Source organism: Manis pentadactyla, chromosome X (assembly GCF_030020395.1).
Source record: "Manis pentadactyla isolate mManPen7 chromosome X, mManPen7.hap1, whole genome shotgun sequence".
In the NCBI taxonomy this organism is placed as follows: domain Eukaryota; kingdom Metazoa; phylum Chordata; class Mammalia; order Pholidota; family Manidae; genus Manis; species Manis pentadactyla.
This window is the reverse complement of record NC_080038.1, coordinates 62,654,894-62,679,118: the sequence shown is the minus strand read 5'-3', so window position 1 is coordinate 62,679,118 and position 24,225 is coordinate 62,654,894. Positions and strand designations below refer to the sequence as shown.

Sequence of the window (24,225 nt, the reverse complement as noted above, 5' to 3'; positions counted from 1 at the left end):
CCATAAAATTTTTAGAAAACGATAGAGGCATAAATCTTTGTGACGTTGGATTAGGCAATTGTTTTAGATATGATGCCTAATGTACAAGCCACAAGAGAAAAAAAATAGATGCAGTGACTTGATCAAAACTTTTGCTTCAAAGAACACCATCAGTAAAGTGAAAAACAACCCAAAGAATGGGAGAAAACGTATGCAAAGCATGTATATGATAAAGGGTTAGTATCCAGAATATATAAAGAATATACACAACTGAGCAATGATAAATAACCCAATTAAAAACAGGCAAATGATCTGAATGGACATTTTCCCAAAGAAGATATACAATTTCCAATACAGCACATTTGTGTTAGCCATCATTAGCCAACAGAGAAATGGAAACCAAAACCATGAGATACCACTTCACACCCATTTGGGATGGCTATAATTAAAGTCATAACAAATGTAAGAATATAGAGAAATTAGAATCCTAGTATATTGCTGGTAAGAATGCAAAATGGTACATTTGATATGAAAAACAATCTGGCACTTCTTCAAAAATTAAACATAGTGTTACTGTTATGACCCAGCAATTCCACTCTTAAGCATAGACCTAACAGAAATGAAAACATATATCTACACAAACACTTGTACATCTATGCTCACAGAAGCATTTTTCATAAAAAACAAAAATGGACACAACCCAAATGTGTCAACAAATGAATGGATAAATAAAATCTTAATATACTCATGTAATCCAATATTATTTGGCAATAAAAAGGAATGAAGTACTGACACTTGCTACAACATAGATGGACCTTGAAAGCATTATGTTAAGTAAAAGAAGCCAGTCACAAAGAATCACATATGGTATGATTATATTTGTATGAAATATCCAGAATAGGTAAATCCATAGAGACAGAAAGAGGATTAGTCATTGCCTAAGGGCAGGGGGTGGGTAGGGGTAACACTGCAGAAAAACAGAGTGACTGCTAATGGGCATGGGTTTTTTTGCAGTGATGAAAATATTCTAAAGTTTATTGTGGTGAAGGTTATACAACTTTGTGAATATACTAAAATCACTGAACTATACACTTTAAAAGGGTGAATTTTATGGTATGTTAAATACATCTTAATTTTTTTAAAAAAAGACACTTAAAGAGGAGAAAAAAGATGGCAGAGTAGGAAGGCAAGGCAGAAATCTCCCCTTACACACACCAGGCACACACCAAGAAAGCAACTATAGCAAATACAACTAATCCTGAAAATGAACTGAAGACTGTAGAACAGACCACCTACACCTGGTGAAGAGAAGACCACATAGAGAAGGGTAAAGTGGTAGAGTCACGATGGAGTGGGACCCAAGCCCTTCCCCCAGCCCAGGTGGGAACTGGGAGGAAGAGAAATGGAGCAGGGTGGGGATAGACGCCCAGGAACTCTGCACACCTGGTACTGGAGATCTCCTCTGGGAATAGGAGTTCATATTGTGTTGGGTTCTGGTGATTAGCAGGACTGCGGACACCAGGACAGTTGAAATATGCTGGGACGCTGAGACTCCATCTGCTTGTGGAGGAGCTCCAGTGGTCTTGCAGAGACCAACACAGATGCAGCAATTTGAAAGACTTGCCAGCAGTGGGAGGGGAGCCAGAGGGGCAAGGGTTGGACTGAGCTCTCTCTGCAGGAGAAAGTGCAGGTGAACAATACTGCCCCAGCCTGCACTCAGCTTCACAAGTTGATTAGTCTTGGGAGTCCGACACACTGCACCCCCCTCGCTAGCGGCCCAGCCCCGAGGTACTTCCTGCGCACTCAAGGCCCGCCAGCCAACTCAGCCTGGCTACGTAGGACTTTGCTGCCTGATAGACAGAGGGAGACTCTTTCAGCTTTCTCTGCCCTGTTAGTGAGGCATCTGCAGGAGCCAGCTCTAAGAGCTCCTTCCTCCCCATGAGCAGCCAAGCCTGTGCAACACAGGGTTGGGTGGGGGAGGGGGCTTGCCTCACTGACTCACTGCCTCCCTTGCTGGCCTGGACTCTGACAGCAGGACTTGTGATACCACTTGTCTATGTACCCTCCTACCACACATGTGACCTCCTACCACACATCTGCCCCTGTGGCCCCCCCCCAGTGCAAAACTTACCTTGCAACCATGCACACTGCCATTGAGCAATTTACTGTGCGACCCAAACAGCCCACCTACCCTGTTAACCTAGCAGCCCTGCCATTGCTGCAGGGTAGGCAGATGGTGGCCCCACCCACAACAATCCTAGCAGAAGCCACTCCTCTGATCACAGAGGGCCTTGCAAGGCAAACTGCTGGCCTCCATGGAAATAAACCATTGCCAGCAGAAAGATAGAAAGGAGGCCCTTCCCATTGCCTACCAACAGCAACTGGGGCTCCACAGCAAAGCAGAACCAGGCACTGGAGAGGAAAGAGTCCTGAGTTTCTGGGCACCACAGGACAACTTCTTCATAAAGCCATTACTCTCTAGACCAGGAAGCAGAGCAGATCAATCTAATACAAAAGAAGAAACACAGAAACACTGACAAAATGAGGAGGCAGAGGAATATGTTACTGACAAAACTATAAGAGAAGACACCAGAAAGATGGCAAAATGAAATGTAAAGCATCAGTCTTCTTGATAAAGATTTCAAAGTAAAAGTAATATGTTCACTGATCTGCAGAAAAGTTTTGAAGAGCTCAGGGAGGATTTCAACAAAGAGATACAAGAGCTGAAAAAGATCCACTCAGAGTGAAGAATACAGTAACTGAAATGAAATGCACAATGGAACAAATGAATAACAGATTGCTGCAAGTAGTGGAAATACTCAATGAGATGGAAATTAGAGAACAGTAACACAACAAAGCTGAGGAAGAGAGAAAAAGTGTCTCTAGGAATGAAGGAATGTAAGAGAGCTGTGCGACCAATCCAAATGAAACAATATTCACATAATAGGGGTATGAGAAGGAGGAGAGACAAAGGGATAGTAAGTCTCTTTGAGGAAATAATTGTAGAAAACATCCTCAATCCAGGGAAGGAAATAGACACGCAGGTCATGGAAGCACAGAGAGCCCTAACTAAAGGAACCCTGGTAAGACAACACCAAGATATATAATAATTGATATGGCAAAGATTAAGGATAAGGAGAAAGTACTGAAAGCAGCCGGAGAGAGAGAAAAGATTATTTATAAGGGAAACCCCATCTGGCTATCACCAGACTTCTCAGAAGAAACTTCATAGGACAGAAAGGAGTGGCATGATGTTTAATGTACTGAAACAGATGGACCTTCAACCAAGAATCCTCTACACAGAAGGATTAACATTCAAATTTGAAGCAGAAATTAAACGATTCCCAGACCAGTAAAGGCTCAAAGAATTTATAATGACTAAACCAGCATTACAGGACATGTTAAAAAGACTGCTGTATATGGAAATGTTCCTAAGGCTAAATAGTTTTCACCAGTGAAAATAAATCCATAGTAAAGGTAGTAGGACAAATTAATTACCAAGCTAGTATGAAATTAAAAGTAGTAAAACCAACTATACCCAAAAATCAATCAAGGGATACACAAAAAGTGCAGATCATGACAACTAATACATAAAGTGTTGGGGGAGAAAATGAAGAAAAAAAGTACTTTTAGATTGCATCTGAAATAGAAAAACCATCAATTTAAAATATAGGCTGTTATAGCCAGGAAGCTACCCTTGAACTTTTGGTAACCACAAACCTAAAGCCTATAATAGATACACAAAATACTAAAAAAGAGAAATCTAATCACAACACTAAAGAAAACCATCAAATAACAATAAGGGTATAAGAGAGGAAGAAAGCAACAGAGAGGTATTATAAAAACAACCAGAAAACAATTAATAAAATGGCAATAAGTACATACCTATCAATAATTACCCTAAATGGACAGAACACACAAATGAAAAGACATAGAGTGCCAAAATAAATAAAGAAACAAGACCCCTATATGCTGCTTACAAGAGACTCATTTCAGACTCAAAGACATATACAGACTAAAAGTGAAGGAATGGAAAAAGATATTTCATGAAAATAATGGGGACAAAAAAGCAGGAGTAGCAGTACTTATGTCAGACAAAATAGATTTCAAAACAAAGAAAGTAACATGCAACAAAGGACATTACATAATGATAAAGGGATCAGTCTAACAGGATAATATAACAATTGTAAATATCCATGCAGCCAACATTGGAGCACCAAAATATATTTAAAAAACACCAACAGACATATAAAGGGGGAAATAGCAAAAAAATCATGTTAGGAGACTTTAACATACCATAATAATGAAAAATAAATAACGAAACAGAGGCACCAAACAATACATTAGATCAGATGGACTAAAGAGATATCTACAGAATATTCCACCCAAAAGCAGCAGGATACACACTTTTTTCAAGTGTACATGGACTGTTCTCCAGGACAGATCACATATTAGGCCACAAAATGAGTCTCAATAAATTCAAAAAGATTGAAATTATATCAAGCAACTTCTCAGACTACAATGGCATGAAACTAGAAATAAATTACACAAAGAAAACAAGCCTGCAAACACATGGAGGCTAAACAACATGCTTCTAAATAATGGATCAATGCCAAAATTAAAACAAATCAAGCAATACCTGGAGACAAATGAAAACAAAAATTCCACAGTCCAGTATTTGTGGGATGCTGCAAAGGCTGTTCTAAGAGGGAAGTACATAGCAATACAAGACCTTAAGAAATAGGAACAATCCTAAATAAACAGTCTAAGCTCATAATTAAAGAAACTAGAAAAAGAGCAATGAAACCGAAAGATAGTAGAAAGACGGACATAAAAAAGATCAGAGCAGAAATAAATAAAATAGGCAAGAATAACACAATAGAAAAAAAAATCAATGAAACCAGGAGCTGGTTCTTTGAGAAGATAAAAGAGATAAACCTCTAGCCAGACTTACCAAGAAAAAGAGTACAGAAATAAACAAAATCAGAAGTGAAGAAGGAATAGTTACAATGGATACCACAGAAATACAAAGAATTATTAGAGAATACTATGAAAAATAATATGTCAACAAACTGGAAAACCTAGGAAAAAAATGGACAAATTCCTAGAAAAATATAATCTTCCAAGACTGACCCAGGAAGAAACAGAAAATCTGAATAGACCAATTAGCAGCAATGAAATAGAACTGGTAATCAACGCCCCACCCCACAAAAAAATGTCCAGGACCAGATCACTTCACAGCTGAATTGTTCTAAACATTTAGAGAAGTGCTAATACATATCCTTCTTAAAGTTTTTCAAAAAGTAGAAGAGGAGGGAATCCTTCCAAACTCATTCTGAGGCCAGCATCACTGTAATACCAAAACCAGACAAAGACACTGCAAAAAAAGAAAATTACAGACCAATATCCCTGATGAACATGGGTGCAAAAATACTCAACAAAATATTAGCAAAGCACATTAAAAATGCATCAAATGGATCATCCATTACAGCCAAGTGGGATTTATTCCAGGGATGGAAGGATGATATAATATTCACAAATCAATAAATATCATGCACCACATTAACAAAAAGGATAAAAACCACATGATCATCTCAACAGATGCTGAAAAGCATTTGACAAAATTGAACTTCCATTCATGATAAAAACTCTCAACAAAATGGGTGTAGAGGGTACATACCTCAACATAATAAAGGCCGTATATGACAAGCTCACAGCTAACATCATACTTAACAGTGAAAAGCTGAAATTTTTCCTCTAAGATCAAGAACAAGACAAGAATGTCCACTCTCATCACTTTTATTCAACATAGTACTGGAGGTCCTAGCCATGGCAATCAGACAACACAAAGAAATAAATGGCATCCAAGTTGTTAAGGAAGAAGTTCAACTGTCACTATTTGCAGATGACATGAAATTATACATAGAAAATCCTAAAGACTCCACCAAAAAACTATTAGATCTAATCACTAGATTCATTAGTTGCAGGGTACAAAATTAATACAGAAAAATCTGTTGCATTCCTATATACTAACAATGATCTAGAAGAAAGAGAAATCAGGAAAACAATCCCATTTACAACTGCATCAAAAAGAATAAAATACCTAGGAATAAACCTACAAGGAGGTGAAGGACCTGTACTCTGAAAACTGTAAGACACTCATGAGAGAAATTAAAGAAGACACAAATAAGTGGATATCTATTCTGTGGTCATGGATAGGAAAAATTAAATATTATCAAAATGGCCATTCTGCCCAAAGCAATTTATAGATTCAATGCAATCCCTATCAAAATGCCAACAGCATTTTTCAGTGAACTAGAACAAATAGTTTTAAAATTCATATGGTACCACAACAGACCCCTATAGCCAAAGCAATCCTGAGAAAGAACAAAGCTGGGGGGATTACACTGTCTGACTTTAAGCTCTACTACAAAGTTATAGTAATCAAAACAATATGGTCTGGCACAAGAAGAGATCCGAAGATCAATGGAACAGAATAGAGAGCCCAGATATAAACCTGCACATATACGGTCAATTAATATATGATAAACGTGCCATGAATATACAATGGAGAAAAGTCAACCTCTTCAACAACTGGTGTTGGCAAAACTGGAGAGCTACATGCAAGAGAATGAAACTGGATTACTGCCTAACTCCATACACAAAAGTAAACTCAAAATGGATCAAAGACCTAAATGTAAGACATGAAACTATAAAACTCTTAGAAGAGAACATAGGCATAAATCTCTTGAACATAAATATGACCAGTTTTTTCCTGGACATATCTCAGGCAAGGGAAACAAAATAAAAAATGAACAAGTGGGACTACATCAAACTAAAAAGCTTCCGTATCTCAAAGGACACCATCAGAAAAAAAAGGCAACCTATAGTATGGGAGAATATATTCACAAATGGTTCATTTGATAAAGGATTAACATCCAAAATATATAAAGAACTCATACATCTCAACACCAAAAATACAAATTACCTGATTAAAAAATGGGTGGAGGACCTGAACAGACATTTCACCAAAGAAATTCAGATGCTCCACATCACTAATCATCAGGGAAATGCAAATCAAACCCACAATGAGGTATTACTTCACACCAGTCAGAATGGTCACTATCCAAAATACAAGTAATAACAAGTGTTGGTGAAGATGTGGTGAGAAGGGAACCCTCCTATACTGTTGGTGGGAATGTCAGTTGGTACAGCCAGTGGAAAGCAATATGGAGGTTCCTCTAAAAACTAAAAATATAAATAGCATACAACCCAGGAATTCCACTTCTAGGAATTTACCTGAAGAGAACAAAATCCTTGTTTCTTAAAGATATATGCACCCTTATGTTTACTGTCACATTATTTGCAATAGCCAACATATGGAAGCAACCTAAGTGTCCATCAATAGATGAATGAATAAAGATGTGGTACATATACACAATGGAATATTGTTCAGCCATAAGAAATAAAAAGAAATCCTGCCATTTGCAACATGGATGGATCCAGAGGGTATTATGCACAGGGGGAGACAGACAAATACTATATGATTTCACTTATTTGTAGTATATAAATACAAAGCAAAACAGAATGAAAAAAACAGTAGTAGACTCATAGACACTGAGAAGTGACTAGTGGTTACCATGGGTTTTTGGGATAAAAGGGCACAAAAATTCTCATTCATTATATAAGTTGGTTAAGGGGGTAGTAGTACAGCATGGAAAATATAGCCAATGATTCTGTAACATCTTCCTATGTTGATAGTAACTGCACTAATGGGGGTGAGCATTTAATAATATGGGCGTAACTGGTGAACCACCATGTTGTATACTTGAAACAAATATAAGATTGTATATCAATGATACTTCAATACAAAAATATTTATTTGGCTTCCCCCCAAAACGAAACTTAAACAGTTACCACACATGACCCAGCTATTACACTCCTAGGTATATACCTAAAGAGAATTTTAAAAACTTGTTCACATGAAGACATATACATATGTTCATACAGCAATACTCAAAATAGCCTAAATGAATGCTATTGATGAAGACACAAACAAAATGTGTTATCCATACAATGGAAGTATGATTCAGTAATAAAAGGGAATGAAATTATCGATACACACTACAACATTGATGATCTTTGAAAACCTTATGTTAAGTGAAACAAGCCAGTCACAAAAGACCACATATTGTATGATTACACTGCTATGAAATATAGGTTAGTGGTTGCCTATGGCTAGAGAAGGGGGTAGGAATGGGGAGTGACTGCTAATGGGTATGGAATTTCCTTTTGGGGGTGATGAAAATGTTCTATAACTAGATTGTGGTGATGGTTCCAAACTGTGAATATACTAAAATCCACTGAAGTATATAGTTTAAATGGGCAAATTTTATGGCATGTGAATTATATCTCAATAAAGCTGTCAAAAAAAACAACTTATAACTGTACACCTAAAAAAAGATAAAGGAGTCACAAGAACCTTTAAAAATAGTATTCAGAAGGCTAAATCTCAAAGTGCAAATGCAGAACAAAAAGGGCACTTTTAAATATGTTCAGAACAAAAAGATGAATGAGGCAGAAATAGGTCTCTGCCCTATGCCAGCAGTATATTAATGATAAATGACCAAGAAGTAAAATTCCTCAATTACTGTTTTTGCTTCTGCCTTCTTGGTTACCAAGAGGGAACTTTAGCCCAATATGAGTAGCAGTAGTGAGTGAGAACTCAACTGCTTTAATAAGAGTTCAGATATCTTGGATCAGATGAATTATATCCCAGAGAACTGACAGTAATTTCAAATGAGAATGGAGAAACTATGCCAGTGATCTTTGAGGAATCATAGAGAAAGATGTTCCAGAAGACTGGGCAGATGCAATTTCAGTTTTCAAGAAAAGAAGAAGGTAAAAGTTAAGTCCATAAATTACAGGCCAGTAAGTTTGATACAAGCCTCCTAGGTTATTACAGGGATGGCTTATAAGAACCTAGAAATGGAAGAAAAAGCACTAGAAAAGCCAGCTTGAATTCACTAAGAAAAAGTCAATTTAGGGTAATCCTTATTTCTTTTTTTTGCACTGTTATAAGCTGGTAGCTATGAGAACTATGGTAGATATACTATCTCTGGACTTTAGCAAGACATTTGATGAAATCTTTTATGAGATTGTTCAGAACAAAATTGAGAAATAGGAGTTAGTTGTTAATTTTTGTTAGGTAGATTAATAATTGCTTGAAAGACCATTCCCAAAGCATGCAGATTACCAGGTCACTATCATGCTAGATGAAGGTTTCTAATAGCAGACACTATGGGGCTCTTCTAGCCTTAGAGGCTTCATCATTTATATCCAACAACTTAAAGTAAGATATGGAAACCATGCTGATGAGCTTTTTAAGTTACAACATATGGGAAGGACAGTGCATACTTGAGATGACAGAGTAAGGATATTGATTTTAATCATAAGTAGTTGGGGTAATACAAAACAAAACTAAACTAAAACTAAAACTTGCCTGAGCCAGATGAAATCAAACCAAGGGCCAGATCCAAATCTCATACCTAAATTAGAAAATGAATGCAAGGGAAAGGAACAATTTTTCACTATTTCTGAAATCAGCCTCAAACCGGAATTGTAGCTACTGTTAGAATGTGACCTGCAATATTCTAGTAAAGACACCAACAATACCAATATGAGTACTAGAAGTTTTTATCTAAAACTGTGGCTTGAATTACTCTCACCCTCTTTTAGTCGATCCCCTTCAGCCTTGGTTTTCTTCTGTCTTTCTGACCCAGCAAGGTCTACAAGATGCAACTTGGAGTGAAAGCTGCTATTCCTGTGATGAGAGGAAGACACAGGTGAGAATGGTACACAAGCTTGAGGATAGCTGAGTATCAAGGCTGACTGACATGTTGGCTCTCATTTTCCTTCAAGTCAGTCAAGGCTCCACTGGTTACTAGTGCTCAGAGTACTGAGATCAGATGATCTGCCAAATCAATTGAAGAAGCAATGTAATATTCAACATTAGGAGAACTAACATTAAAAACCTTGACTCTGTAAACTGTAACTTACTTGTCACTTTTCTTTCTTTGCTCTATCAAGACTGTAAAGATGGCATGAGATCGGGATGACTGGGAGTTCATAGCTGTGGAGGCCACAGTCCTACAGTTGTTGCCCTGCTCCAAACAGGAAACAGTATCCAGAGCAACTAAAACAGTCTTCTCAGTGAGTCCCACAATCTAATTCAGAGAAAGAAAAAATTCCCTAATGATTCAAGTTCATCAGAAAACGGATTGGTAGTTTAAAAAACAATGCCTTGGGATCACAGGAAGATGGCGGCATGACTAGTTCAGTGGAAATCTCCTCCCAAAAACATATATATTTATGAAAATACAATAAATACAACTATTCCTAAAAGAGACACCAGTGGATACAGTACAACAGCCAGGATACATCTACCTCTGCGAGAACTCAACATCACATGAAGGGGGTAAGATACAAGCCTTGGCCAGGCGGGACCCGAGTGCTACCCCCACCCCAGAACCCGGCGGGAAGAAAGGAGTTGGAACGGGGAGCGAGTGAAAGCCCAGGACTGCTAAACAACCAGTTCTAGAAATCCGCACCCAGAGTGCAGACACAAGGTGCACAGGGTGCTGGATATTAGAGAAATGGAAAAGCAAAACCTGTGGGCAGGTCCCCGCAACCGGCACCCCTGAGACGAAACAAAAGCGAGTGCTTTCTGGAAGTCTTAAAGAGACAGGGACCCCACAGCTGGACAAAGTCATCCCGGCACAATTAGACAGCAGCTGGGAATCCCGGGGAACTTTAGGCGCCCTAACCCCCTGGGCGGCAGCGCAGCTCTGAAGCCCCTCACAGCACTAAGCAGCCTGCCAGTCATTCCCCCAACTGGAGTGGACCCCGACACACCAGCCCAATAGTGGGAGAGTGGCAGTGTGTGCCGGGGGCAGCGGCGCCAGAGGGCACAGGGAGCGGCCCGCGTATGCTGGCAGTGCCAGAGGGGACCAGGAGCGACTCGTGTGAGCCTGCTGCTGCGGCGACCAAGCAGCCTGGGAGGGGCCTGTGCATGCTGGCGGCAGTGGCGCCAGAGGAACCCGGGAGTGGTCTGCACGAGCCCGCAGTGGCGGCCCGGGAGCGGCCTGTGTGTGCCAGGGGCAGCAGCGCCACAGGGGCACAGGAGAGGCCCGTGCACAGCTGCAGCGGTGCCAGAGGGAGCAGCCGCGCTCCCAGCAACTGACCAGAATCCCAGCACAACGCACAGCCGCCTGGGACAGACCCAAAGGCCACTGTTGGCACACAGCTGCCTGGCAGGGGCACTGCTATCACAGAGGAGCGCACCTGGCATGCCTGCCACTCCCCACAGGGCTCTGCGCTGCTCTGACGGAGACCCCGCCACAGCAGCTTAGGGGATTAACCCAGTGGCTGTCCCAGGAGTGCAGGTAACCGACACAGGGAGTGGAGAAGGCCAAGGCATCCAGCAAGCAGGAAAGGACTTTCTTCTCCCAGCTGACACACCAGTAAACTGCCTATAGCCACCACTATCACCATGAAAAGGCAAAAAAATTTAGTCCAGTCCAAAATAGTTCAGACAACCCCTGAGAGAAGCTCTGCAGAGACAGACCTAACCAGTCTCCCTGAAAAAGAATTCAAAATAAAAATCCTAAACATGCTGATGGAGCTGCAGAGAAATATACAAGAGCTAAGGGATGACGTCTGGAGGGAGATTACAGAAGTGAAACAATCTCTGGAAGGATTTATAAGCAGAATGGATAAGATGCAAGAAGACATTGATGGAAAAGAAACCAGAGAACAGGAACACATAGAAGCTGATGCACAGAGAGATAAAAGGATATCCAGGAATGAAACAATATTAAGACAACTGTGTGACCAATCCAAAAGGAACAATGTCCGCATGAAAAGGGTACCAGAAAAAGAAGAAAGAGAAAAAGGGATAGAAAGTGTCTTTGAAGAAATAATTGCTGAGAACTTCCCCAAACTGGGGGAGGAAATAGTTGCTCAGACTACGGAAGCACACAGAAATCCCAAAACAAGGGACCCAAAGAGGACAACACCAAGACACATAATAATTAAAATGGCAAAGACCAAGGACAAGGACAGAGTATTAAAGGCAGTCAGAGAGAGAAAAATGGTCACCTACAAAGGAAAACCTATCAGGCTATCATCATACTTCTCAACGGAAAACTTACAGGCCAGAAGAGAATGGCATGATATATTTAATGCAATGAAACAGAAGGGCCTTGAACCAAGGATACTGTATCCAGCATGATTATCATTTAAATATGAAGGAGGGATTAAACAATTCCCAGACAATCAAAAGTTGAGGGAATTTGCCTCCCACAAACCACCTCTACAGGGTATTTTAGAGGGACTGCTCTAGATGGGAGCACTCCTAAAAAGAGCACAGAACAAAACACATAACATATGAAGAATGGAGGAAGAGGAATAAGAAGGGAGAGAAATAATCATCAGACTGTGTTTACAATAGCTCAATAAGCGAGTTAAGTTAGACAGTAAGGTAATAAAGAAGCTAACCTTGGACCTTTGGCAACCACAAATCTAAAGCCTGCAATGGCAATAAGTACATATCTTTCAATAATCCCCCTAAATGTAAATGGACTGAATGCACAAATCAAAAGACACAGAGTAATAGAATGGATAAAAAAGCAAGACCCATCTCTATGCTGCTTACAAGAGACTCACCTCAAACCCAAAGACATGCACAGATTAAAAGTCAAGGGATGGAAAAAGATATTTCATGCAAACAACAGGGAGGAAAAAGCAGGTGTTACAACACTAGTATCAGACAACATAGACTTCAAAACAAAGAAAGTAAAAAGAGATAAAGAAGGACACTATATAATGATAAAGGGGTCAGTCCAACAAGAGGATATAACCATTATAAACATATATGCACCCAATACAGGAGCAGCAACATATGTAAAACAAATACTAACAGAATTTAAGGAGGAAATAGAATGCAATGCATTCATTTTGGGAGACTTTAACACACCACTCACTCCAAAGGACAGATCCACCAGACAGAAAATAAGGAAGGACACAGAGGCACTGAAAAACACACTAGAACACAAGGACCTAATAGACATCTATAGAACTCTACATCCAAAAGCAACAGGATACACATTCTTCTGGAGTGCACATGGAACATTCTCCAGAACAGACAACATACTAGGACACAAAAAGAGCCTCAGTAAATTCAAAAAGATTGAAATCCTACCAACCAACTTTTCAGACCACAAAGGTATAAACTAGAAATAAATTGTACAAAGAAAGTAAGAAGGCTCACAAACACATGGAGGCTTAACAATATGCTCCTAAATGATCAATGGATCAACAACCAAATTAAAATTGAGATCCAGCAATATATGGAAACAAATGACAACAACAACACAAAGCCCCAACTTCTGTGGGACGCAGCAAAAGTAGTCTTAAGAGGAAAGTATATAGCAATTCAGGCATATTTAAAGAAGGAAGAACAATCCCAAGTGAATAGTCTAATGTCACAATTATCGAAATTGGAAAAAGAAGAACAAATGAGGCATAAGTTCAGCAGAAGGAGGGACATAATAAAGATTGAGAAATAAATAAATTGAGAGGAATAAAAAAATAGAAAAAAATCAATGACATCAAGAGCAGGATCTTTGACAAAATAAACAAAATAGATAACCCTCTAGCCAGACTTATTAAGAGAAAAAGAGAGTCAACACACATCAACAGAATTAGAAACGAGAAAGGAAAAATCATGAAGGACCCAACAGAAATACAAAGAATTATTAGAGAATACCATGTAAACCTATATGCTAACAAGCTGGAAAACTTGGAGAAATGGACAACTTCCTAGAAAAATACAACCTTCCAAGACTGACCCAGAAAGAAACAGAAAATCTAAACAGACCAATTACCAGCAACGAAATTGAAGCGGTAATCAAAAAACTACCCAAGAACAAAACCCCCGGGCCAGAAGGATTTACCTCGGAATTTTATCAGACACACAGAGAAAATATAATACCCATTCTCCTTAAAGTTTTCCGAAAAATAGAAGAGGAGGGAATACTCCCAAACTCATTCTATGAAGCCAACATCACCCTAATACAAAAACCAAGCAAAGACCCCACCAAAAAAGAAAATTACAGACCAATATCCCTGATGAATGTAGATGCAAAAATACTAAATAAAATATTAGCAAACCGAATTCAAAAATATATCAAAAGGATCATACACCATGACCAAGTGGGATTCATCCCAGGGATGCAAGGATGGCACAACATTCGAAAATCCATCAACATCATCCACCACATCAACAAAAAGAAGGACAAAAGCCACATGATCATCTCCATAGATGCTGAAAAAGCATTTGACAAAATTCAATATCCATTCAAGATAAAAACTCTCAGCAAAATGGGTATAGAGAGAAAGTACCTCAAAATAATAAAGGCCATCTATGATAAACCCACAGCCAACATTATTTTGAACAGCGAGAAGCTGAAAGCATTTCCTCTGAGATCGGGAACTAGACAGGGATGCCCACTCTCCCCACTGTTATTTAACATAGTACTGGAGGTCCTAGCCACGGCAATCCGACAAAACAAAGAAATACAAGAAATCCAGATTGGTAAAGAAGAAGTTAAACTGTCACTATTTGCAGATGACATGATAGTGTACATAAAAAACCCTAAAGACTCCACCCCAAAACTACTAGAACTGATATCGGAATACAGCAAAGTTGCAGGATACAAAATTAACAAAAAGAAATCTGTGGCTTTCCTATACACTAACAATGAACCAATAAAAAGAGAAATCAGGAAAACAACTCCATTCACAATTGCATCAAAAAGAATAAAATACCTAGGAATAAACCTAACCAAAGAAGTGAAAGACCTATACCCTGAAAACTACAAGTTACTCTTAAGAGAAATTAAAAGGGACACTAATAAATGGAAACTCACTCCATGCTCGTGGCTAGGAAGAATTAATATCGTCAAAATGGCCATCCTGCCCAAAGCAATATACAGATTTGATGCAATCCCTATCAAATTACCAGCAACATTCTTCAACGAACTGGAACAAATAGATCAAAAATTTATATGGAAACACCAAAGACCCAGAATAGCCAAAGCAATCCTGAGATAGCAGAATAAAGTAGGGGGGATATCACTCCCCAACTTCAAGCTCTACTACAAAGCCATAGTAATCAAGACAATTTGGTACTAGCACAAGAACAGAGCCACAGACCAGTGGAACGGATTAGAGACTCCAGACATTAACCCAAACATATATGGTCAATTAATATTTGATAAAGGAGCCATGGACATACAATGGCGAAATGACAGTCTCTTCAACAGATGGTACTGGCAAAACTGGACAGCTACATGTAGGAGAATGAAACTGGACCATTGTCTAACCCCATACACAAAAGTAAATTCAAAATGGATCAAAGACCTGAATGTAAAGCATGAAACCATAAAACTCTTAAGAAAAAAATAGGCAAAAACCTCTTAGACATAAACATGAGTGACCTCTTCTTGAACATATCTCCCCGGGCAAGGAAAACAACAGCAAAAATGAGTAAGTGGGACTATATTAAGCTGAAAAGCTTCTGTACAGCAAAACACACCATCAAGAGAACAAAAAGGTACCCTACAGTATGGGAGAATATATTTGTAAATGACAGATCCAATAAAGGCTTGACGTCCAAAATAAATAAAGAACTCACCCACCTCAACAAACAAAAAACAAATAATCAAATTAAAAAATGGGCAGAGGAACTGAACAGTTTTCCAAAAAAGAAATTCAGATGGCCAACAGACACATGAAAAGATGCTCCACATCTCTAATTACCAGAGAAATGCAAATTGAAACCACAATGAGGTATCACCTCACACCAGTAAGGATGGTTACCATTCAAAAGACAAACAACAAATGTTGGCGAGGTTGTGGAGAAAGGGGAACCCTCCTACACTGCTGGTGGGAATGTAAATTAGTTCAACCATTGTGGAAAGCAGTATGGAGGTTCCTCAAAATGCTCAGAAGAGACTTACAGTTTGACCCATGAATTCCACTTCTAGGAATTTACCCTAAGAATGCAGCACTCATGTTTGAAAAAGGCATATGCACCCCTATGTTTATCACAGCACTATTTACAATAGCCAAGAATTGGAAGCAACCTAAGTGTCCATCAGTAGATGAATGGATAAAGAATATGTGGTACATATACACAATGGAATATTATTCAGCCATAAGAATAAAACAAATCCTACCATTTGAAACAACATGGATGGAGCTAGAGGGTATTATGCTCAGTGAAATAAGCCAAGCGGAGAAAGAGAAATACCAAATGATTTCACTCATCTGTGGAGTATAAGAACAAAGGAAAAACTGAAGGAACAAAACAGCAGCAGAATCACAGAACCCAAGAATGGACTAACAGGTACCAAAGGGAAAGGGACTGGGGAGGAGGGGTGGGTAGGGAGGGATAAAAGGGGGGAAGAAGAAAGGGGGTATTATGATTAGCATGCTTAATGGGGGGGTGGGAGAAAGGGGAGGGCTGTACAACACAAAGACAAGTAGTGATTATACAACATTTTGCTATGCTGATGGACAGTGAATGTAAGGGGGTTTGTGGGGGGGACCTGGTATAGGGGAGAGCCTAGTAAACATAATGTTCTTCATGTAATTGTAGATTAATGATAACAAAAAAAAAAAGAAAGAAAAGGGGTAATTACTCCCTGATAGGATAAAACTGCAAATCACCGATTAATGCATGCTTTAAATATCCTTAATTTTGATCATTTAAAGGGTGTCAGATGATCAGCTATGGAAGTACATTTTTCTGATAATATTCCTTTCTCTTAAAAGAAAAAAAAAGCAGTTCCTGTGTGGTGATCTCCAACAGGTTCTTCACAATGGTATAAAGGGCATATCAAAGTGTGGGCAAAGGGTTTGTTTGTGTTTATACAGAGGATCAAAGCCTAATTTGGCTACCCAGAATATGAATTAAGATACGATATGAAGAAGAACTTCCAACATCAACATCCTCTGGAAGAGTCATTCCAGAAGATGAACATCAAAAAACTTCAACAAACATCCTGGCGCTGCTGCAGTTGTAGCTGCAGTCATCCCACCGGTTCCTGGACTAGCCACTGGAATGAAGAAGGAGATATCTAAGCTGGCCTGTGCATACAGTAAAACAACAAATTTGATTGGTTCAATACTATCAGAACTCAACCAAGAATTAGGAGAAGTGCAAGCTGCAGTGCTCCAAAATTGTGCGACTATAAACTATCTACTCTTAAAAGAACACATGGGATGTGAGCAGTTCCCAGAAATGTGCTGTTTTAATTTGTCTGATTTTTCTCAAAATATTCAAATTCAGTTAGACAATATCCATCATATCATTGATAATTTTTCACAAATGCCTAGGGTGCCTAACTGGTTTTCTTGGATTCACTGGATATGGCTGGTAATTGTAGGTCTGCTTTGGTTATGTAGCTGTATTCCTATTTTGTTAATGTGTGCACGCAATTTAATTAGAAATTTAAAACCTGTACATATTTATGTTACACTACAAGAAGATATGTCAAAGAAATAATCAATCTTCCCATGTTTTCTTCCGTCTGCTACTTCTATAACTTCTCTTCTTCCTTCATAATTACAACCCCTAAGTAGAATTCGTGCCTCATATCCAAATTACCGAGTATGATAATTCTTCCAAGTGGTAGATACCTCAAGACAAATGCTGGGCATAGAAGCCACAGGGTATAAATCTGCAAAAAAGTAAAAAGCTAACCTTTTCAAACAATAATGCTTCTCTCTCACTTACCAACTTTACATTTCCCTGTATGGCCCCGGAAGATGACTGGTTAGCCAGAGACGGGTAAGATTCCTCAAGGGAGGAACAACCTAAGACAGGCACAGTCGCAGGGGGGCCATCAGGAGAGAAATTGGGGATCAACAGAGGTGAGGCTTAGAACCTCAGCCCCCGTTTTGACAGAAATCTTCTACATCCGTGGATGTTTTGCTGCCCTTGCCTAGCTTGGATTAATACTTAGTCTATAGGCACTCACCTGATCATCTACATTTGCCCTCTTACAGCACTAAACTATGTTTTCTACCTTTAACTTGCATCTACCTACCACTTCAGCATTTTATTAAAAATAATAATAATAATAATAACAATAATAAAGGAGAAATGTGGGATTCACATATAAATCAAGTATAAAAATCAAACGAATAATCATAATTGACCTGATTGTTTATAGTTCATGATGCATGATCAAAACCGAAAGTTTCTGTGATGACTGCCCTTGCACTGTTCACCATGTAAAAACTTATTCACTATGTAAGAACTTGTTCACCATGTAAAAGCTCGTTCGTTATGCTTCAGAAGATTGGAGACTGTTGAGAATTAGGCTTGGGGTTGATTAATGATTGTGCATTGAGTCTCCTATACAGAATTTTATTGTAGTTAACAACCATATGATCAATAAATATGAGAGATGCCCTCTCATAAAAAAAAAAGCGATTGTAAACAGTGAAAAAAAAAATATTAGCAAACCGAATTCAAAAATACATCAAAAGGATCATACACCATGACCAAGTGGGATTCATCTCAGGGATGCAAGGATGGTACAATATTCGGAAATCCATCAACATCATCCACCACATCAACAAAAAGAAGGACAAAAACCATATGATCATCTCCATAGACGCTGAAAAAGCATTTGACAAAATTCAACATCCATTCATGATAAAAACTCTCAACAAAATGGGCATAGAGGGCAAGTACCTCAATATAATAAAGGCCATATCTGATAAACCCATAGCTAACATCATGCTGAACAGCGAGAGGCTGAAAGCTTTTCCTCTGAGATTAGGACAAGACAGGGATGCCCACTCTCCCCACTGTTATTCAACATAGTACTGGAGGTCCTAGCCACGGCAATCTGACAAAACAAAGAAATACAAGAAATCCAGATTGGTAAAGAAGAAGTTAGACTGTCACTATTTGCAGATGACATGATAGTGTACATAAAAAACCCTAAAAACTCCACCCCAAAAGTACTAGAACTGATATCGGAATACAGCAAAGTTGCAGGATACAAAATTAACACACAGAAATCTGTGGCTTTCCTATACAATAATGATGAACTAACAGAAAGAGAAATCAGGAAAACAGTTCCATTCACAATTGCATCAAAAAGAATAAAATACCTAGGAATAAACCTAACCAAGGAAGTGAAAGACCTATACCTGGAAAACTACAAGACACTCTTAAGAGAAATTAAAGAGGACACTAACAAATGGAAATTCATTCCACGCTCCTGGCTAGGAAGAATTAATATTGTCAAAATGGCCATCCTGCCCAAAGCAATATACAGATTTGATGCAATCCCTATCAAATTACCAACAGCATTCTTCAATGAACTGGAACAAATAGTTCAAAAATTCATATGGAACCACCAAAGACCCCGAATAGCCAAAGCAATCCTGAGAAGGAAGAATAAAGTGGGGGGAATCTCCCTCCCCAACTTCAAGCTCTACTACAAAGCCACAGCAATCAAGACAATTTGGTACTGGCACAAGAACAGAGCCATAGACCAGTGCAACAGAATAGAGACTCCAGACATTAACCCAAACATATATGGCCAATTAATATACGATAAAGGAGCCATGGACATACAATGGGGAAATGACAGTCTCTTCAAAAGATTGTGCTGGCAAAACTGGACAGCTACATTTAAGAGAATGAAACTGGATCATTGTCTAACCCCATACACAAAAGTAAATCCGAAATGGATCAAAGACCTGAATGTAAGTCATGAAACCATAAAACTCTTAGAAAAAAACATAGGAAAAATCTCATGGACATAAACATGAGTGACTTCTTCATGAACATATCTCCCCGAGGCAAGGGAAACAAAAGCAAAAATGAACAAGTGGGACTGTATCAAGCTAAAAAGCTTCTGTACAGCAAAGGACACCATCAATAGAACAAAAAGGTATCCTACAGTATGGGAGAATATACTCATAAATGACAGATCCGATAAAGGGTTGACATCCAAAATTTATAAAGAGCTCACACACCTCAACCAAACAAAAAGCAAACAATCCAATTAAAAAATGGGCAGAGGAGCTGAATAGACAGTTCTCTAAAGAAGAAATTCAGATGGCCAACAGACACATGAAGATGCTCCACATCGCTTGTCATCAGAGAAATGCAAATTGAAACCACAATGAGGTATCACCTCACACCAGTAAGGATCGCCATCATCAAAAAGACAAACAACAACAAATGTTGGCGAGGTTGTGGAGAAAGGGGAACCCTCCTACAGTACTGGTGGGAATGTAAATTAGTTCAACCATTGTGGAAAGCGGTATGGAGGTTCCTCAAAATGCTCAAAATAGAAATACCATTTGTCCCAGGAATCCCACTTCTAGGAATTTACCCTAAGAATGCAGCACTCCAGTTTGAAAAAGACAGACGCACCCCTATGTTTATCGCTGCACTATTTACAATAGCCAAGGTATGGAAGCAACCTAAGTGTCCATCAGTAGATGAATGGATAAAGAAGATGTGGTACATATACAGAATGGAATATTACTCAGCCGTAAGAAAAAAGCAGATCCTACCATTTACAACAACATGGATGGAGCTAGAGGGTATTATGTTCAGTGAAATAAGCCAGGCGGAGAAAGAGAAGTACCAAATGATTTCACTCATATGTGGAGTATAAGAACAAAGGAAAACTGAAGGAACAAAACAGCAGCAGAATCACAGAACCCGAGAATGGACTAACAGCTACCAAAGGGAAAGGGACTGGGGAGGATGGGTGGAAAGGGAGGGATAAGGGCGGAGAAAAAGAAAGGGGGCATTACGATTAGCATGTATAGTGCGTGGGGGGGCACGGGGAGGGTTGTGCAACACAGAGAAGACAAGTAGTGATTTTACAGCATCTTACTGTGCAGATGGACAGTGACTGTGAAGGGGTATGTGGGGGGGACTTGGTGAAGGGGGGAGTCTAGTAAACATAATGTCCATCATGTAATTGTAGATTAATGATAGCAAAACAAAAAAAAAGAAAAAACAAAAAACTGATCATCTACCAGAAAAAAAAAACTGCCTTGATGTTCCAGTAGAACCTCAATAAAGACAACAGTTGTAGTGATGAGGACTGCTAATTAGCAACTCTGTAATTACTGCAAACCCAGGTGTGCAATTTCCCCTAGGGACTTCCAAAACAAGGGTGCCAACCAATACTGGAGCTGGAACAGACCTGAAGATTTGGGGATAGGAATGGATAAATGCCTTCCAGGGACCCCCAAATGAAGGTAAACTTTGGCCCCATGGCCAGTAAGGGGCGCACAAGCAGCTATGCTATTTCTTTGCTACTTTCTCCTCCACGTGACCCTGTGGCCCTCCCTTGCTGCCAACCCATTTTAAACCTCATTTTCACTAGGGGAAATAGCATCATTAAGTTTCTACTGGATTGAGAAACCAGGAAAATGGGATCCTAGGCTTGGTACTCTAGCTACCTGGGAGAATAGTGTAAGTTAAAATCTCCTAGAGCCACTAAAGATTGACTCAGAAGATTACGAAGTCTTTTTGAGCCTCCGAATGCTATGACTTTATTACTCCCTTGCTTCAAAGCCTACATTTGTGGCCCTGATTTCTCGTCCTTTACTTCTAATTACCTGCTACTTACACTGTGAAATCAGTGAATCATAAACCAAATTTATCTTCCTTCCACCACTGATTTTACTACTTCTCCATTCTCAAAACCTCAGGTTCCCCTTCAATACCTCCTATCCCTCCATATTTGACCTGTCACCAACTCCTAGTCATTCTTCTGAATCCATTGCTTCCTTTTCCTTTCCACATCTACTTGCCTAGTCCAGGCCCATAGTACTTCACACCTGAAAAATAAGGCAGTTTCCCCAACTGGCCTTCCTCATCCTACTCTTTCTCTTTTTCAATCCATTTCTGTTTTGTCTTCCAAAATGTCACCATACTACTAAGCTCTGTGCTAGATAATGAGAATACAGGGATTTTAAGATACTTTCCTAACCTCCAAGAGCTCACTTAATTGGAGAGATATAAATCTAACACAAGCAATTGGTAAGAGTAGCCATGAAAATCCTTCATTCGGAAGTATTAAATAGCTTATATACTATTCACAGCTCTTTAGCCTGGCTTCATAATCTGGTCCTAACAAATCTCCTATCACCTCCTTAAAGCAGAATATAATTTCTGCTTTCCTGCTTAAGCTATTCCTTACTGTAATACCTGTACTTCTTTTCTCTACCTTCTTACATTCCATCTACTGAAGAGTTTTATGAACTTGTCCCTACCCATGCCAATTTAAGTCAGAAACTCACACTTCTTTATCTTACAAATTTCACCTCAAATGCTTGGGATTTAATTCTTGTCTGAGCATGGGGCTTTAGATCTAGAAAAGATCTTGGAACTGGGTCAAAAGCTGGCTCAGTACCAGCATTCTTCCTGGCGATAGCAAACACGTTGCCCAGGTTCCTTATCCTCACTATCCAATCTGCTTCCTGTACTGCAAGTTCATCAGGTTTTCAAAATAGGTCTGATCCTTAAAGCCTTGCTTAGTATCTGAATAATGACTTAATGACCCAGAAGGAAAATAAAATGCTTCTAGAAGCACAGGTACTGTTACCCTAAACCTTTAACTTTCTGGGCAGGAAAGAGAAGAAGGAGAGGAAGTTGGGTAAGATATTATGCTACTAAGATTTCCTAGGTTATACCACCTATTCTCATCTACTTTGAGCCTCCCACTCTCCCACTCTTGAACACTCAAGCTGGTGCTGGACCCAGGCTCTGCCTGCTTTCAACACTGGTTTCTGCACTTGGCCCACTCCCATATGCACAATTCCCAACATTGTCTCAAATTATCTGTTCAGCTATAGCTCCTCATCCTGCATCTATACCATGTGATGGAAGCTCTCAAATAACCAACCTTTTCTTCCTATGGTACTTTTGAATTTAAAAATGTTGTATTAACTTAACTTTTTACTTTTTAAATATCATCTCGGAACCTAACACGACGTGTATTATAGTGCTGCCCAGCAGAGTTTTCTGTGACCATGGATATATTCCATATCTGTGCTGTCCAATACAGTAGCCACTAGCCACATATTTACCTATTGAGCACTTTAGCATGTGGCTGGTGTGAGTGAGGGACAGAATTTTAAATTTTATTCTATTTTAGTTCATTTAAGTTAAAATAGTCATTTATAGCTAGTTACTACTGTACTGGATAGCCTTGGAACTCTGTACAAACTAATAAATATTTAATTGATACTAGCATTCCTTCAAGAGGTACAGGAAGATGATAAAACTTCCCTCCCGATAAGAGTTCCCATCTAGGATTTCCAGATTAACAAAGGGAATTAGGACCACACAAAATCTGAAAGACTGAGATATTAGTAGTCATTTAAAACCACAGTGGCAAATAAAAGGGATGTGAACTTCAATAGTGGCCAACATTTTTTAATAACATCAGATGAGAGACAAACACACCTTTATGCCTTCCTTAGGATCCTCCCTTATATTTATTTGACAGGCTTTCTCACGAGATGGGCATAGAAGATCCAAGATTTCTTCATTGTAAATCTGATATTGTTAAAAACAAAGTGGTAAAAACAAGATGTTAACAGAGGTAATCTTGGGGTTGTGGGATCATAGGTAATTTTTTAAATTCTTTATGACTTTCTGTACTATTATTTCTTACAACAAACATATTATTTTTATAATTAAGAAGAGGGCTTTAACTCCACATGTAATCATTTGATACTTATAAGAATGAATTCACATTTACTTGTAACAAAATTGAGACTGCTCTGTTAGACAAAAGTCCCTTAGGAATAGCAGACACAAAGAAAATTTACACGGGTACCCAAACTCAGTTCTTTGATGGTGTCCTAACAGCATCATCTTTGCCAATTTGTTAAAATCTAAGTAATGGGTCCTTAGTGGAGGGTGGAAATGGGAAGTAAAAGGGAGAAGTGGTAACCAATATTTCAACAACAGAACTTTTTGTACCTAGAACAGTGTTTAGCACATAGTAAGTACCATATTTGTTTCTACTATGGGTGTTGCTACTATTTAAAATATCAAGTTCTTAAGCTGTTACTACATTTGATTACCTTGGCCACAATTAGGTTAATCAAGAGACTCAA

The 24,225-nt window shown here is 38.9% G+C and overlaps 1 protein-coding gene across 4 annotated transcripts in view; it reads right to left on the bottom strand.

The window, feature by feature from the left end:
- Positions 1 to 24,225, bottom strand: part of KIF4A (kinesin family member 4A) — a 129,311-nt gene that overhangs the window by 100,832 nt on the left and 4,254 nt on the right. For all 4 annotated transcript variants that reach the window (XM_036907302.2, XM_036907301.2, XM_036907303.2 and 1 more), the window contains 3 exons: positions 23,567 to 23,659; positions 10,039 to 10,205; positions 9,708 to 9,802 (listed from right to left, as the gene is read on the bottom strand). In XM_036907302.2, the coding sequence (XP_036763197.2) occupies positions 9,708 to 9,802; positions 10,039 to 10,205; positions 23,567 to 23,659 (355 nt within the window). The remainder of the gene's footprint in view (positions 1 to 9,707; positions 9,803 to 10,038; positions 10,206 to 23,566; positions 23,660 to 24,225) is intronic.